The following is a 17,891-nucleotide window of genomic DNA, read 5'->3' as shown; positions in this document are numbered from 1 at the left end:
GTCTGTGCTAGTAATATATAGAGCATGAAGGGTTTTACTTTTAGGTATATTCCATTTCTTACAGTTAATCCAAGAAAAAATGTGTATATTCATATATTTATACTCTAAAGTGTTCAATTGGTCTGATTGCTAAGTCCTCCATCATTATATAAGCAACATTTTCCACTTATTATAATGATAGTAAGAGTTTTTGCAAACATTATCAGGTTATTCGTAATCCGGGAACGTTTGTCTGTCTTTTGAAGAAAAGAAAAGAAAAATTCAATTTCAAACTATGAAGTGATTACATTACACATAGACATGCTAATGTCTCACAAAATTAAGACACAATATAACAAGTAGCAAACACACTTACATATCCAGTAAATTCTTAATTCAAACGATGTTTATGCGCATGACAATTGACATTCAAAGAATATGTGCGTGTGAATGAAATAGATATAGGATCAGGCGGCGTTTATGTGACTAAAAGTTGCGAAGCATGCTACATTCTACATTACAAGATACACTTGCTTACTAAGATGAATACGGTACACTGTACGAGATGACCTACTGCCAGTAAGTTGCCCTTATTGTTGCCATCTTACTTCCTCTAGTGGCGTTGAAAATCTTCAGGAAACAATTGAAATAATTGTATTATTAGTTAGACCCGATATAGTTTTACATGACAAAATTAAAATTAAAAAAATAACTTATATCATTGATGTCGCTATTCCAAATTCCTGTAATATTCAAAATTCTGTTAGTGAAAAAATAAGAAAATACACAGATTTAGGAAATGAAATAAAAAGAATTTGGCATTCTCAGACTATAAAAATATTACCATTCGTTATTTCGGCTACTGGCATTATTCCTAGCTCTCTAATTAAAAATTTAGCCGTATTAGATCTATCAAAAAATTTATATACAAAGATGCAAAAGTCGGTCATTTTGAATACATGTAGGATAACAAAATATTTTTTAAATATTTATGTTGAGGGATCAGTAGGATTTATAGGCCCTGTTAGAAGTTCTACCGAGCCGAACCCTTTGATATGAAAATATCTGGAGTCGGTGAATTATTTTCCCATTTGATCTCTGGTGAGTTGACGTGTTGTTCTTGTATTGTTTTGTATTTATTTTGCTTATATAATGCACTTACATAATGTTGATTGACTAGATGGCTGACATAGTCCAGTGGTAACGCATTGGACTGCCATTCCGAAGGTCGCGGGTTCGAACCCGGCGTGCGCAAATAAATTTTATTTGATTAATTTGTGTTATTTCACAATTAATTAATTAAAATAATATATAGTATATTTACGGCACGTTCCAGAGTGGAAGATACTACCAGTATCGCCCTGGTGTAAGATCACCATTCAGAATTGAAACGTTGCTCCAAATGGCTTTAGCCGTGTTTAGTGACTAGATCTGAATGGCCAGGTACTTCCCCACCTTCCTCTTTCCCTTCCCCACTTACCTTCAGCCTCACAACATCCCCCAATTGGGGATGCCATAGTCTCACTGGCTCCAGACGGGAGCAGTTGGGACTCTTGTGAGGTATTCACTATAAAAAAAAAATTAAAAAAAAGATGATCATTTGTTGAAAAGTGTGTGGAAGGGTTAAGTTTTTCCTTTGGGGAAGATTTAACCCAGACAACAAAATCGGAAGTTTAAATAATAAGTAATTCCCGCGTATTTACGAACTAAATATTATTCCTTGGCTTTTACTAGTGTTTGCCATGCAACGGAAACACTTTCTTATCAAACACGGGGGCAATTTGGCACTCATTTATGCAATTTGGTTAGAGATATCACACAACCTCACGCTACATATGATAGTTTATTTATTTTCATTTGTACGGTACTACACGTGCCATTAACATAAATATGAATAGTGAAAGTATAAAGAAACAAGTACGAAAGTAAAAAAAGGTTAAAGTTTAGTCCAACATAAATCGAAAGTACGACAATTACCATTTAAATTCGTTATAAATTACAGCCTTGGTATTTTCCCATTACTTATTAGTTTTTTTTAACAGATATTATTTTTCCTTTTTTTTTAAACTTCAGTTTTATAATACAAATCAGTAAATTATATGTATATTTATTTTTTATATACCCTATGGGTAAATTATTTTCCTGTTTTCAGTGTTACTGGTTTGCAACAAACATGAATAATTGTATGCATAAACGAATGTACAATGCACATACTTACTTTATATTTGAAACTTTGCTTTATTTACAATATCAGGTGTTATTATTTGGATTTGATGTTAATCTTAGTCTTAGCATATGATTTCTATTTTTTTGTATATAGTGCTATTATCCATGTATTTTGTTACACTTACATACATAAATTGTCAATTTCCTCTTTAAAAGCCCGATAGGGCGTTAATGAATAATAAATAAAATAAATTTATTGCTTGCCACTTTGAGAGCTCTACAACGTATCTAGATATTTGTGATTTCATTGGTAAACCCTCTTTAAATTTTCTTCTACTGTATCTCCTGATGACATATTAAAACATGTTTCAATAGTTGTTTCACCAATTATTTACAGCTGACGGTGGATCACACCCTGAAGAAGGTGACGGTCTCCGTGTCTGGCAATGAGCCTAAAATAACGGTGATGGATCCACACGGGAAGGCGTACATTGGACCACCTAAGATCATTCCCATCCTCGACTTGTCTGATGTTAAGGTATGCATCCATTTGAATTATTTTTTTGATCATGACTTCTATCAGAAGTCAGTTATCATCATTCATCCTGCAGATTGTAGGTTGAAACAACTCACCGGCTTTGAAGCTATACAATGTGCATCTTCCTTTAATTGTAACTTATTAAAATACATAGTTCTCATATAATCTTGTAAATGTTTATTTATTATTTATTTATTTATTACACGCCCTAGTGGGCTTTTCTTTAAAAAAAAATACAAGCATTTTGTATCAAAGTAAACACTTAAAAATTAATACAATAAAGAAGAATGTAAACATAATGGCAAAAATGAATCCCCACGCATATAATTGAGTTTAAAAGATTCAGCAAAACAAAACAGTAGAAGCGGAGAAGTTATATGGGTACATAGGTCTATTTGTGTCTAGAAGAATAAAAGTGATAGAATATACAACATTTATACTGATTAGTTTTCAAATGAAATATATCACCCAGATCAGAATATTTGTTTCCGAGATTGTGAAGTCTCAGAATCGGAGAATTTAGGTAAGCTAGTGTCCTGGTGTTATTGAAGTAAAAAGGTAAGAAATGTCGGCATGATTTTTTGGGAACATGGATATTGATACATTGAAGTAATTCGGGACAGTCAATTTTAAAATGTAGTATTCTTTGTAACAGTATTAAATCTGTGCTTATTCTTCTTTCTGAAAGTTTCAATAGAGACATTTTATCCAAGAGGTGATTGTTATTTATGTTTTATATAGGAATATGCAATTTAATAATTTGGGAGGTGGGTATGGGTACTGCTGCCCCGGGAACCATTTATTGTTTAACCAACACCTCTGCCATAGGTCACCCGCTATTCGCAACTTTTGGTGACTTGGTGAGGTTTATCCGGGTCTTTGCAGCGGATGTGTCTGTCCACCAACTGCATGGCAGGCCGGATCAGGAGAGATTGGTTGAGGGAGATCTTTTGACCTCTCTAACTGGACTCTCTCGGATCATCGCTTTGAACCGCAATGGGATATGTCCGTCACTCCTGGACTCACTAACTCCCCAGATTCAACAATCATAACATATTTCTCTACTAACTCTGCAAGTAATTACTAGTAGTTCTGTACTTGTAGTTAAAAATAAGATTTGTAAGTAGATACTTAAATACCTACCTACTTAGGGGCCGTTCAAGTATTATGTAAGCAGTATAGGCGAGTAGGGGGGTCTTTGCTTTGCTTATTTTTGATGACACGGGGGGGTGGGGGGGTCGAGATAGTGATTACGTCAGCACTGGTCAGCAGTAGTTATTTTTTTTTACACATTGGCAACCCACACATTGTCTATGTTTGAAAACCGAATACATATTCTGGGATTCCCACAAATACTTAATACATTTAGGTACTTGCTTAGTTTGTTTAAATGAATATTATGTGCATTAAAGTCCTCTATCCTAAGTCTATTTTATAAGTGCTGCTTATGAATCAATAAAAAAACGGAATACATTAACAGAAAAATGCATATAGGTACCAATTTTTACGTAAGCATGGGGGGGGGGGGGGGGGGAGGGGGGTAAGAGCTTTGCTTACTTTTGGTGACAAGGGGGAAGAGGGGGTAAATAATTGTAATAAATCTGCTTACGTAATACTTGAAGGGCCCCTTATATGAACCACAAATGTTTTACGTACTTTTTAATTTCAAATAAGGAATTATACAATTTATCCAAAGAAATGTCACCATCCTAATGACAATTCTTTTTTCAAACTTTCTGCAGGCCAGTAAGTACCATAATATTTATCATGCGAACTCTGACAAGACAAAACGGTGGTTTCCAATAAGCAGGGTGGTATACCTAACTCCGATCGAAAATTTAAATCGAAATATATTTTTTTATTTTTTATATTAACTCCACACAGGAGGCCCTGAAGAAAATAATTTCTTCAGGGCCTATGTCATCTTTGGGGATGCTGTGTAGAGGGTCTTTTTGTGGAGAGGAAGGAGTGAACATGGGTCTTGAAGAGTCCCATGTTGTAGGAGGGAGGAAACACAGAGGCCGGCAGTTCGTTCCACAGCCGAGCTGTTGAACTTAAGAACGAATCGTAGAAGCGACCCGTTCTCATGTGACAAATGTCAACCGTGTACAAATGTTGGGCGCGCGTTTGGCGTGTATCCCGACTATGCACCGGTGCCGAAGGGATCAATGACGCTAGTTCCTCAGAGCATCTTCCATTGTAATACCGATAGAACAAGGACAGCATACCTACCTGACGCCTGTGCTCTAAAGATTGCAGTCCGCTTGTTAAGATTGGGGAATCTATCAAACGGACCGCCCGTTTCTGCACAGAGTCAAGGGTTTTTTTCAGGTATTTAGGGGCTCCGGACCAGAGATGGCTACCAAATTCGAGAGTAGGGCGCACTTGCGATTTGTACAGGGTCAGCAGTTGTGTACTATTAAAGTATCTGCGGGCACTGTACAGTACGCCCAGCTTCTGAGAGGCCAACTTTACTCTGGCTTCAATGGAGCCCCCATACCTGAGCTGGTCACTTATAGTTACACCAAGCATATCAATGGAAGGCCTGTTCGGAAGATTGCTTCCGTTGAAGGAGACTAGATTGTCATTTGGATCCCTTTTAGACGTAATCAGACAGGATTGGGTCTTTCAAACATTAAATTCGACGAGATTATTTTTACCCCAGGAGGAAATACTCTCGAGATAACCGTCCATTCTCTGCTTCAAAGCCCTCCGAGCCGTTGGAGTTTGTGTGCCCTTTGGGGGCTTGTCAAACAAAAAGCTATCATGAACTGTACTGTCATCCACGTAACAATGAATTGGTGCACATGTCAAAAGGTCATTGATGTGCAACAAAAACAAAGTCGGAGACAGAACCGATCCCTGTGGGACGCCAGCATTTATGGAGTGTAAGGAAGAGGTGAAACCGTCAGCAACCGCCTGAATCGACCTATCCCTTAAAAAGTCAGCAATCCACGTACACAGGGATGCAGGAAGTCCGTAAGAAGGCAATTTGTTGACAAGTCCTCGGTGCCAGACGCGGCCAAAGGCCTTGGATATGTCTAGTGCGACCGTTTGGGTCTCACCGTGACGTTCCAGGCACCGCCCCCAAACATGCGTCACATACGCGAGAAGATCACCGCACGAGCGGTTCCGCCGGAATCCGTATGGACGGTCGTTGATAATTTTGTTCCTCACGAGGTATGTGAGCAGTTTGTCGTTGATCACACGTTCCATCACTTTGGACAGAACTGATGTGATCGCTATGGGGCGGTAGTTGGCCGGGTTAGAGCGGTCACCTTTCTTGGGAATAGGGTGAATGACCGCTTTTTTCCAACCAGAGGGCACAGTGCCACACTTCAGGGACATTTTGAAGAGCTTTGTCAAAACTGGAACTATTTCCGCAGCACACCTCTGCAATACCAGGGCAGGTATTCCATCAGGTCCACTAGCTTTGTTAACATCGAGCCCCCGTATAACGTGGAGTACATCCCGATGCCGGATCCTCAGCTTTTTCATAAAGAAGCCGCAGTGAGGAACCGACGGCGGAACAGCACCTCTGTCATCGAGGGTCGAGTTTTCCGCAAATATTTTCCCTAATATATACCAATAAAAAAACTCTGAAGGTCCATGGAATAAACTTTCAGAGTTTTTCATTGGTGTGTAGTATAATAAGTAGGCTCTGAATGAGAATTTTACTGTCTATATATTGGCATAACCAATTTGTTTCATACAAAAAGCCCGAAGTTATTAATCTTGAAACGGAATGTAACAAACAATTTTACTGACAGACAAAATGCCAAATGTATTGAGTTAAAACACGACTTCGCTATGCTCAGTCAATTATTTCAAATGAAAGTTATCTATAGCCCATAATCGATGCACAAAGTGATTTGAGTGATGTGCAGATTAAGTGATGATGATATAATTTATCTTTACTGTCAATTAATTTCCACATTCCAGGTGGTGAATATCATTGACCCCGAGCCAGGACACTGGACCCTGACAGTGGGAAGTCGCCAGAACCACTCCGTCAAAGTGACAGGTCTGTCAGATCTTCACTTCGAACACGGTTTCTCCGTCCAACCAACTGACAAATTTATAGAAACTAATAATCGACCATTGAGCGGTAAGTTAATTTTCAATGTTGCGCTCGACACGGGAACTCCACCCAGTTAGACAGGCTTGGCAAAAACCTTTGTTATAGGTATCGCATCCACAGTTGATGCTAAAATAGCACTCATTTACATGCTTTCATGCTTTGCTTTAGCGATGAGTTGTTCATGTACGAGCCGCACAATTAAGTTAGCTCTTTTTGTATTCGTATGACTCCCGGTAAACTGTACCACGTCTCTATTGAACGGGTACTATTTTTTATCAGCAGATATTTTATTAAAGATTAAAATTATCCAAGTATTGGATGGTAAACGGCTTCTGAAAGTCCGACATCTGGACTTGGCCACATGTACCTACACCTGGTGAAAACCGAGCGTCTTATTTTTCTCGTGGTACGAGGCTGGGTACCGGTAGCAAGAGGCATACGCTTACGCTAGAAGCCGGGAGCCGTATTGGGGGAACTGTACCGGGGAAGCTCTCATTGTTCATGCACTCCGAGCTAACAGCTCCTGTTAAATTGTTCAATTGAGTCGACTCTGAGCCGTACGAAAATATTGAGCTGGTACCGTGGCTCCCGCTCTTAATAAAATGAGTCATAACCTACTTTGTTTGCATACAGCATGTTTAAAATTTGTTCTTCGACTTCAAAAAGAATATTCCAGTAAAATTAATAAAAGATACACTGTAAGACTTTTCGAATAACTACTGTCAAAATGTTTAGAATAGGTATTCAAATTCGATCATCAAGTACTCTTTGTTGTCCCTTTTAAATCAAAATAATAACTGGGCGAAAACAACACAAAAGGCTGTTTCTCAGAAATGTTTGGCAAAGATATCGCAAGGACGTTGGAAGTTTTGTACATATCCGATAGGAAGGATCTGCTCACTTAACATGGCTAAAATAATTTTAATCAACGTTTAGATTCTCAGATCGTAAAGAAGTGTAAAATGCAATGATTTTTCTCCCCATAACATAAAATAAAAGATTTATTAAATGATCTGCCAGGTGCACAAAACAGCATGATGATCGCCATCGATGACGAGATTGAAATAGACACCCTGACCTCTGCAGAGCTGCTGAATGTCAACGGCGACACTTACTTTGAAGTTCCTCTCAAGAAATTGAAGAAGATACAAAATGAACCACATTTGTTCAGCACGGATCCTTTCCTACCCCCTTCTTCTCTGTTTAATATTGCGGTAAGAACTAAATATTGCTTATCTGATATTATTAATACTCCAGCGTCTGGACGGTGTAGGCCCTCTGATTGGTCAAATTTAAATTGTCTGTTTCGGTTAAATTCCGCTAACTTGAAAATTAAGACACGAGTTCATACTAAAATAGGATCGCCTCATAATAATACGAGATTTCTTCAAAAGCAACGTTTCTGCTCATATAATTTTTGGATAATATCGAAGAAAATATGTTTTATAAAGTTCATAATCCATTGGATTAATTACATTACAATGAAAATTATCCACAGTTACGTGATTATGCTTGACGTTTATAAAAAAAATCACCCGTTCCTTCAATGGCCGATACGCACAGCTATAGATGGCCGACAGGGAGCGCACCTCTGGCGGTTTAAAAACGAACCAAATGAATGGCGCGAATATTTAAATATGCAGCTCACAATATTTGACTATACGATTAACAAGCGTTTACTAAGAAGATTTCTTCTGGAAGCTTATCACTTTGTAATGGCATTTTTCATTATTATTTATGTTTTTTTTTGTTTATTAATTATAACTGATTTTATATTGACATGTTTTCTAATTTCTAAAATTTCAAAATTATTTATTTGCGGTGCTTTATATCCTGAGTGAAGTATTTTAAGACCTGATTTTTTTATCGAAAGTGTGATCTTTATTCAAAAGATGATTTGCAAACTCAGATTCACTATTTCAAAGACCGTTTGAAGAGAATATGTTTAATTTTTTTATTTAGTATTTCAACTATCAATTTATTAGAATAACCGTTATTAAATGCTATTTGTCTTATGAATATATTGTTTTATGGTTATATGCTATTTGTTTTTTTCAGGTCTTAAAATACTTCACTATAAATAATTTTGAAATTTTAGAAATGAGGAAACATGTTAATATAAAAGCAGATATAATTAACAAGAATTTTTTTATAAACTCTCTTTTAAATATTTTCCCACTCAACTGGTCTTTCCCGTCTAACGATATTGTAATTCCTAATTATTATAAACCCAGCCTACTGTTACCCCTCCCCCCTCCTTCCACTCCTTCTTTCCCAATTGCAATCTATATTTAATTTTTGACTTCGGTGTATACACAATAAAATGTAAACATTATATTTTTTCATTTATTGGACAATTTGCATAGCGCCGCTTTTGTGAGATATCACCTCAGGGGCGCTATATTGTAATAATCTACCTTTATATATAAATTTTTACTCTCCTGATGATGTTGTATATATAATCTAACTTTAAACTTTATTAGATACAGTAACAGTTGTAGGTAAAGAATTACCACCAGTTGGAGTAAAATTAACACCTTTTAATTAAACCGACTGCTAATCTCATCGCACAATTCCCCTCCTTTTATTCATAAACACTGGTACAATTAATAAATATGTAATCATCTATTATTTAAGTGAACTTTGTTATAACTATCTTTAATGGTGACAAACTAAACGATATTGATTCAACTTATAGACATTGACGGTTGTAACACATATTTAAGCACTGCAAGTCTCCTATGAGCTAATTATATTAGGTACCTAAGATAACAGTTAATATCAGTTGTAGACATGTAGGCAATAATAGTGTTTCATTTGAAATAATCCATCACAAATACGTAAAATTTCATTTATTCAAACAACTGTCATTCTTATTATGCGTAAATTTAGCATGTTATTATTAATTATCTCCTTCCTGTTCCGTGTTTTAACAATATATATACTCACCCTCTCTATGTGAATGTCGTAATATCTATCTATTAAATGTAACTGTTGTTAATATCACTTAAAATGGGCGAAGCCCAACCAAGTGCCGCCCGCAGGGCCTAGCAGAAAAAAACCCGTGGAGCGGGTTTTTAACTGCTAGTTGTAATTATTCGCATATAAGTTTGTGCTGATTTGATTTCTTATTAATGTTGCCTGCCTTGTCACACATTTTTACTATCCGGAGGCTAGTTCACACAACTGGCAGGGCCCGCTCTGAGATAAATGGCTCCTGACACTAGTAAACTAGTAGTAAAAAGTATTAGGAACTTAAGTGCACTGTGTTAGGTTATTATCAGGGCCTTGACTCCTTGGTTCCTTTGCGCCTTGGCAAGTCAAATGCTCCAATTGGTCTGCACAGGACCGGCTCTGACAACTGGAATTGACCGGATAATTGAGTGGACAAATGCGTTGGGTTCTCACCTTTGATTCAGTCCTGAGCTAGCAAATTCTTAGGTAACCAGTAGATTCTTCCTTCGGTTTCCGAGATACCGGGAATCCCGGACCTTTGTCGGCACCATAATCCCAGTGCTGGGCTTTTCTTAATCCCGGGATTACGGGTTTTTTGTTGGTTTCACGACCTTGGTTCAACCGTGGGAATATCTTCTTTTTTTATTGGCATAATGTCGTCTACTTCACAATATTCTACAGAACTTGGGATACAGGATACTGGGTACAGGTCATAAAGATTATGGGGTAGTTTAATAAGAAAAGCTGTGCTTGTGACATAACTCCACTGCGATTGTTCAGACAAACAAGTTTTCACATCTCAATTATAGTCAGCAGTGTAAGCTTACAGCACAATTACATTTTGAGCGTTTGATCAAAATGACAATAATCTAAAATTACTTATTGAGCAAGTATCAACTATAATCAGTGGAAATATTAAGAATATAAATATTATGTGACCTTTTTTTATAGATTAATGGAATTGACAAAGGTGGAAATTTATTAAGACGAATTAGCTCCACTGGAATCAACCCACAGTTGCCAGGTACTGATTTTATTTATTTTTACTTGTATTGCATTGATTAATTATTGTTGTATGAAAAATACTAAAGTTAGAACAGTTGACTAGCAATCAGAAGTTATTTCATATTTCAGGTGAATAATTATTGTTTTATTTTTTGGAATAACTTTATTGAGTAAAACCTCAAATTGTAATATTTAATTATTGAAGACAATATTAGCGATTTCTCAACGAAAATCTGAAACAGAAAAATCAGAAAAGAATACAGTCACATCTAGGACTAGATGTGACCGTATCCTTTTCTGACACATCTAGGACTAGATGTGACCGTATCCTTTTCTGATTTTTCTGATTTTCGTTTAGAAATCGCTAATATTGTCTTCAATGATTGAATAATTATTGCTCATAATAATTTGTTATCCTTTGTGCTTTGCATAAAAACCTTGTCTTATAAACATTTGTAATTATATACATTAGTTTATAATTAAAAATAATATAAATATGTAACTAAAATGAATCAATCTAGGTTTAATTATGTAGTCTATACTTTTTTCTGAAAACTGGAAACAAATCATTCGAGCAACCCCGCCTATATTTGTATTATTTTCCTCCGAGCTTTTGTAAGGATACTGTAAGGAGGATATCTACATTATATTAGTGTGTATCTAAATACTATTCTATTATTTTTTCAGAAAAACCGATCCTAAAAGTTCCGACTGAGGTACGTGTTTCTATGTCATTTATCTATATTTATTAATTTTATAATTTGATACTAAACTTAGAACGGATTGTTTCACTGAAATTTGAATGTAGCATTTTCACCAAATCGCCATTCAGTGCCATTTTGTTTTTTTGATAGTTGAAAGCTCCCCGTTAAGTGCTGATTCTAAATCTATTTTAGCTTTAGAACTAATTGTGATCAGCAGAAAATGGCAACTATCATAAGGCATAACAGGAACCTTTCAAATTTCAACAAAAGAAAATGGTTCAGAGTGGCCATTTAATGACAATGTTACATTTAAATTTCTGAGTAACATTGTATTTTTATAGATAACTGGACAAATTCACAGCCCTTTGGTTCTGCAATGTGTGGTACAGAGTATGGTGCCAATAACTGTTTGGTGGTTCAGGAATGGGGCCCCGGTGATGGACAGACAGGACCATGTGTGAGTTTAATCATTCTATTCTCTTCTTCTTCAGCTACCATCTTCTATCGGAGGTTGGCTATCATCAAGGCAATTTTTAGATTGGGTGCAACTGTACTAGTACCATTCATGCAGGTTTCGAAGTCATGAAAGAGATTTGCCCCATCTTCCCCTGGAATACCTGTTGGATTACCTTGTATTGGTCAAAATATTTCAGCTTTTTTTATCTCTAATTAACCCAAGTCCCTAGCATTGTCCCGGTTTTGCGCGTAGTTTATCGAAATCAGATTTAGACAGTAATCAAGTGTTCAAAATTTTATTAAATAACACCCGTGACAGGTAAAAACAGCGCCGTCTGTTGGACGTAAAAGCAACATGTTCTATTGTTTCTCTATCTGCACAGACAGACTGAGCCACAGCAATGCGTAGCGGAGTACAGCTAGTACTATTACCACGGTCCTATAAAATCCCTACATAATAAGCTGTGCACATTCACAATACCAGAGTTACAGCATCAGACACGAACAACAAACAGATTTTCTGTTTCATATTTAATGTTACGTTCACTTTCCTTTATTAACACAGTTATTTTATTTTCCAGTCAGAGTGCCACTGCAGAATATTTGATAACAAACTTGGATGAGAAGAGTGAAGGAAGATACGTATGCAAGGCTTCCAACTCCGCTGGACATTCAGCTGCGGCGGTCAACGTCATTCTAACTGGTACTCAATCAATATCATAACGCATTCCAGATTCTCTTATCCCTGTTCTACACTCTTGTGTCTCTCAAAGACGTTCAACTAATCTTACCCTCCCCAATATAGACACGATTGAAATATTTGGAGTAATAGCTACACGAGCGTTGTATTTCAAGCCAGGACAGCAAGCTATTGCAAGTCAGTAAGCTATATGTTAACAGAACTAGCTTTGTTTTTAAGCTAGTAAGCTAGTAAAGGAAGCCAGTAAGCTAGCAGGATAGTTTAATAAGATGGATGGGGTACTATTATTTGAGCTAGTAGCGCCGACCACCACCAAAATTACTATCCTGGTATTGTGTTTAGCTTTGTGTTGCCGGCGAAGCTTGTACATGATCGGCTAGTGTATGTTGTTGATTGTCACTGTATTGATACTGGCTTAAAATTTCCTAGCTTCGTGTAAACTACTCTGGCTTGTGCTAATCCAGGAGCTATCCTGGCTTGATATACTAGCCTCATGTGGCCCGGGCATAAGTATCTCAGACCGGCTCAAGTATCGGGACTCCACAGAAGCCCGAGTAAATCTGGCTTCCAAGCTGGGCGTCTTATACAGGGCTTGCAGATTCTTACTAGGCCAACTGCTAACCCTGTATAAATCCTAACCTAACCTAACCCTGTACAAATCTCAAGTATGTCCAAAAATTTAATTTGAGAGCCACCTCTGGGCTAGAACCCAAAATGCTTGATAAACCTAATACTGTGTAAAGGAGGACGGTCCGTTTCTAATGCACAGATGCAATGTAGACATGCTGAGTCTATTCTACAGGTATTTCAATGGAGCTTGATTGAAGAAGCTAGCAGCATTGATCCCCTGTGCACCAGTGCACCAGTAACTCGGCAGATACAAGCGGAACACCTGTTCACAGTTGATTTTGGTTTCACGAGAATGGGACGTTACTTCGACCCATTATAGGCAATATAGTTCGCTGTATTTACACTGTACCGACAGGAGTGTTCTTGTGAGGTGTCACGTAAAAAAAAAACAAATATTGAACTGACGACTTTCGCGGTCTGGCGGTTAAGACCCTCGGCTATAAATTCAGAGTCATCTTTTTAAACAAACATACTTAAAGTATACAGTAGAACCTCGTTAATTCGAAATCCAGCGGACATCAAAAATCAAATTTCGAATTAACGAATTCCCACGTAATTCGAAATTTTATGAAAAAAAAAAAAAAAAAAAAACGCCGAAAATCGATTTTCTTGGCCGCCTCTTCAAATCCGGGTGGTATTTTAGCTGTAAATTCGTATTAATACCAATTATTTCTTTATTTTCGCGGTCGATTACCGTAGCGGCCGGCCCTGTAAATTCAGATATTCGCAATAAATTCGTAAAAATGCTATATATTTACGCGTAAATCGAGATTTTGCTGCCGATTTCGGTCGCGCCCTACCCTTTAAATTGAGATATTCGTAAAAATACGATATATTTCCGCGTAAATCGAGATTTCGCGGTAATTTTCTGTCGCGGCCGGCCCTTTATTTCAAATATCTGAATTTGAATTCGTAAAAATACAATATATTTCCGCGTAAAACGAGAATTCGCGACCGTATTCCGTCGCGGCCGGCTCTTCAAATTCAGATATTCGAAATAAATTCGTAAAAATATGATATATTTCCGCGTAAATCGAATTTTGTCGGCAGTTTTTCGTCGCGGCCGGCCTTTTAAGTTCAGATATTTGAAGTAAATTCGTAAAAATATGTCATATTTCGGCATGGATCGAAAATTTTCGGCCGATTTCCGTCGCGCCGTATTTTTTCAACGCGGATATTCGAAGTAAAGTTAGTAAAAATACGATATATTTACGCGTAAATCGAAATTACGCGGCCGAGTTTCGTCGCGGCCGACCCTTTAAATGCAGATATTTGGCGTAAACTCGTAAAACTACGACATAAATCCGCGTAAAATGTATTTTCTCGGCCCTCTAAACTCGGATATTCGAAATAAATTTGAAAAAATACGACATTCCAGTGTAAATCGATTCAGATTTACAAAATAATAATACTAATTAGGACGATGTATCCACGTAAAAATACATTTCTCGGCGTTTTACCGCCACGGCTGACTTTTAGATTCAGATTTACGAAATATTATGATTTATTTTCGCAAAAATCAAATTTTTTCGAATTACACGAACAAATTTTCGTGCGCGGACAAAAATAAATTTCGAATTACGAATTAACGAATTTCGAATTAAAAAAAAATTTGTATGAAAAAAATTTTCAGCGGAAATTTTTTTTGCGAAAATTTCGAATTACGCGTTTTTTCGAATTATCGGGGTTCGAATTAACGGGGTTCTACTGTATTTGCAGCTCCTTTCAGAGAGATAGATTCTATTAGGACGGGTTGTTTCAGCGAATTTTGAATAATTCATCGATTTTCAAAGTTCATTTTAAGTTCTGTGAAAGATTTTTTCATGTTCTTTTATTATTTCAGTTCTGTCAAGCAACTAGCCTATAATTATACAATAACAGAACTTAAATAGGACTTTCACAGAACCCGAAAATGAATGTTTAAATTTGATGAATTGTTCAAATTCTTTGAAACATGTATGAGATGTGAAAGAGCCAAAAAGGGCTAAAACGTTGTGCAGCCAAAGTATATCCTAATACGGCAGTAGCCAAATACAATGGATATCCAGGATACGGCTTTATATTATTATATGTTTTTGTATCCACTCGAGCGATTGGTTGTGTATATATATATAAATTTACCATACTACAGGGTTTTCCAATAAGAGGTGTTATTTTGAATAGCCCGCTATTTCGGTAGATGTTACTTTTGAAGCTGTCATTTTTTGACATTAGACAAGTGAAACTACGCCATTAATAAAAATGGAACGATACACGCTTCAACAACGCATTGAAATTATTAAAATTCACTTGAGTGAATCAAATGCAAATCATCTTGAGTGATGTGGCCCATTTACACCTCGGTGGCTTCGTCAACAAGCAAAATTGTCACATTTGGGGCTCGGAAAACCCAAGAGTTATTGTTGAAAAGTCTCTCTATCCTCAACGTGTGACTGTTTGGTGCGGTTTATGGTCCGGCGGAGTCATTGGACCTTACTTTTTCGAAAATGAGGCTGGAGCAACAGTTACGGTGAATGGATTGCGCTATCGAGAGATGATTAATGATTTTTTATGGCCGGAATTGGATGGTATTGATCTGGACAATGTTTACTTTCAACAAGACGGCGCTACGTGCCACACAAGCAACGAAACCATTGATCTTTTACGATTGAATATCAAAATAACACCTCTTATTGGAAAACCCTATATTTAATTAATACCATTTCTCAAAATATTAATATGGAAACATATGAAACTGCTTACTGCGGTTTAAAGTCAATGAATCCACATAGATTTCACCGACCATCCCATATTTTTAGGTTCTATAAATTTTTGCACAATACGTCAAGCGATCTCTCAAAAAGTTTTTTCAAATTCGCCATAATATGTCAACACAACTCCCTAGGTAACGTCTTTTCTGAGACATATTTACACATTATATTTATGAATCTAAATTTACTCTCTCTTTTTTACTATTGTGTGGCATTTATGTTTTTTTTTGTTTAGCTGATCCTCCGAGAGTTGAAATGGTTCCAACTGAGACTTCCGCCTTGTCGGGGAAAGTTCTCACGTTGGAATGTATCGTTGAAAGCATGCTACCGGCTTCAGCACAAATATTCTTCCAGAACAAAGATAAAGCAAACAGTAAGTTAATTATATTTTTAGTACCTGTGAAAAACCACTGCATGGAACTTGACTTGTAGAGTTCATAGGTACTTATTTAATCGCTTGTCTGGATTTGAATGGTTTCTTTTTTATTTTGATGATTTACTGTTTTGAAATTTTATTCTTAAGAATAAAATTGTCAAGAAAAAAAAAATTTCTTTGTCAAGAATAATTTTTTTTTTTTTTTTAATTCTTGACAAATTTGTTTTAATTTTGTAAATGACAAGCTAAAATAATTTTCTTTAAAACATTATATTAAAGGAAGGTACTTTATCACTTGATTTCTTGTTACAATTTTTAAAATGTCAATTAAATTAAGCAAATTTGAGTTCAGTAGGTACACCTGAGTTACACAGGACAGACACACAACCGAAATTAGAATTGTTGATAATTATTCTGTGCACACTAAACAAATCATCGATAGAAAAGGTTTTTTTAATAATGGTAATAGCATTTATCTAATTGTTCTTATTTAATTTTATGTTTGAATATTTTCTAAGGTTATTCACCAAAAATTGATGTTGGTGGACTTCGTCAAACCTTCAAAGGAATGGCCACGATTTATTCCCATGAATTCACACTGTCTGAAGAAACGCAAGGATTATACACCTGCAGTGTTAGCAATAAAGGTAATGTAATAAATCATTCAAAATAGGGCTGATTGTATATTTCTGACTATGTCAGATGTGATAATGTCAGATGTGACAATGTCAGATGTGACAATGTCAGATGCGACAATGTCAGATGCGACAATGTCAGATGAGACAATGTCAGATGTGACAACGTCAGATGTGACAATGTCAGATGTGACAATATCAGATGTGACAATTTCGGGACTCAGGACATTTTAGTCGTGAGGTTTTTTTAAGGTATATATTTCCCTATTATTTTGATGTATATCAAAAGGTTTAGCCAGCATTAGCAATGTAAGCGCCCGAAAATATTTTTTTTATGACTTGAATCATCGACTGTTCTCTACTATGTAAATATAATATGCATGTATTATATTATATAAAGGGAGAAATTTTCTAAACGACAGTGAAAACCATATCAAAATCCGTTGCATAGTTTAGAAGAACTAAGCACACCAATAATTTTATTTAAATGCGATAATTTTATTTTAACTTTGTATACTTATGTTTTTATGATTATGTGCATGCATGAGTATACGTATGTGGTTGTATATATGTATGAATGTATGTGTATGTGTGAATTTATTTGAAATAACACTTGGTTTCAACCTTATTACTACTAGAAACAACCGGGGAGTAAAAACATGCACAAAATAGGTTATTAGGTTCTTAAATTGGGTTATTTAAAAAATTTATGCATATTTCGTAGTCTTCAAACATAATGCCGGGTTCACACGAGGTCAGGACAATACTGTCTTGTCCCAGCTCCAGACCCATTATCCTAGTGTGAACACATGTTTGGAGGACAAAACAATGAACCGAGACATTGTCCCAGAGAAAGATGGGCACACTATCTTCGCTGGACAGTGTCTTACCCCCACCACCGCGCCCAGCTGCGTAA

General features: G+C 36.3%; 1 protein-coding gene across 1 annotated transcript in view; it reads left to right on the top strand.

The window, feature by feature from the left end:
* Nucleotides 1–17,891, top strand: part of LOC149408900 (hemicentin-1-like) — a 130,626-nt gene that overhangs the window by 15,970 nt on the left and 96,765 nt on the right. Inside the window, exons 4-12 of the mRNA XM_089650329.1 lie at nt 2,543–2,683; nt 6,626–6,791; nt 7,785–7,978; nt 10,671–10,743; nt 11,412–11,440; nt 11,770–11,885; nt 12,466–12,587; nt 16,200–16,337; nt 16,859–16,987. Coding sequence (XP_089506455.1) covers nt 2,543–2,683; nt 6,626–6,791; nt 7,785–7,978; nt 10,671–10,743; nt 11,412–11,440; nt 11,770–11,885; nt 12,466–12,587; nt 16,200–16,337; nt 16,859–16,987 — 1,108 coding nt within the window. The remainder of the gene's footprint in view (nt 1–2,542; nt 2,684–6,625; nt 6,792–7,784; nt 7,979–10,670; nt 10,744–11,411; nt 11,441–11,769; nt 11,886–12,465; nt 12,588–16,199; nt 16,338–16,858; nt 16,988–17,891) is intronic.

The sequence above is a fragment of the Hesperophylax consimilis genome, unplaced genomic scaffold (genome assembly GCF_061612785.1).
Source record: "Hesperophylax consimilis isolate HC1 unplaced genomic scaffold, BYU_Hcon_1.0 scaffold_45, whole genome shotgun sequence".
NCBI lineage: Eukaryota > Metazoa > Arthropoda > Insecta > Trichoptera > Limnephilidae > Hesperophylax > Hesperophylax consimilis.
This window is presented reverse-complemented; position numbering and strand designations above follow the sequence as displayed.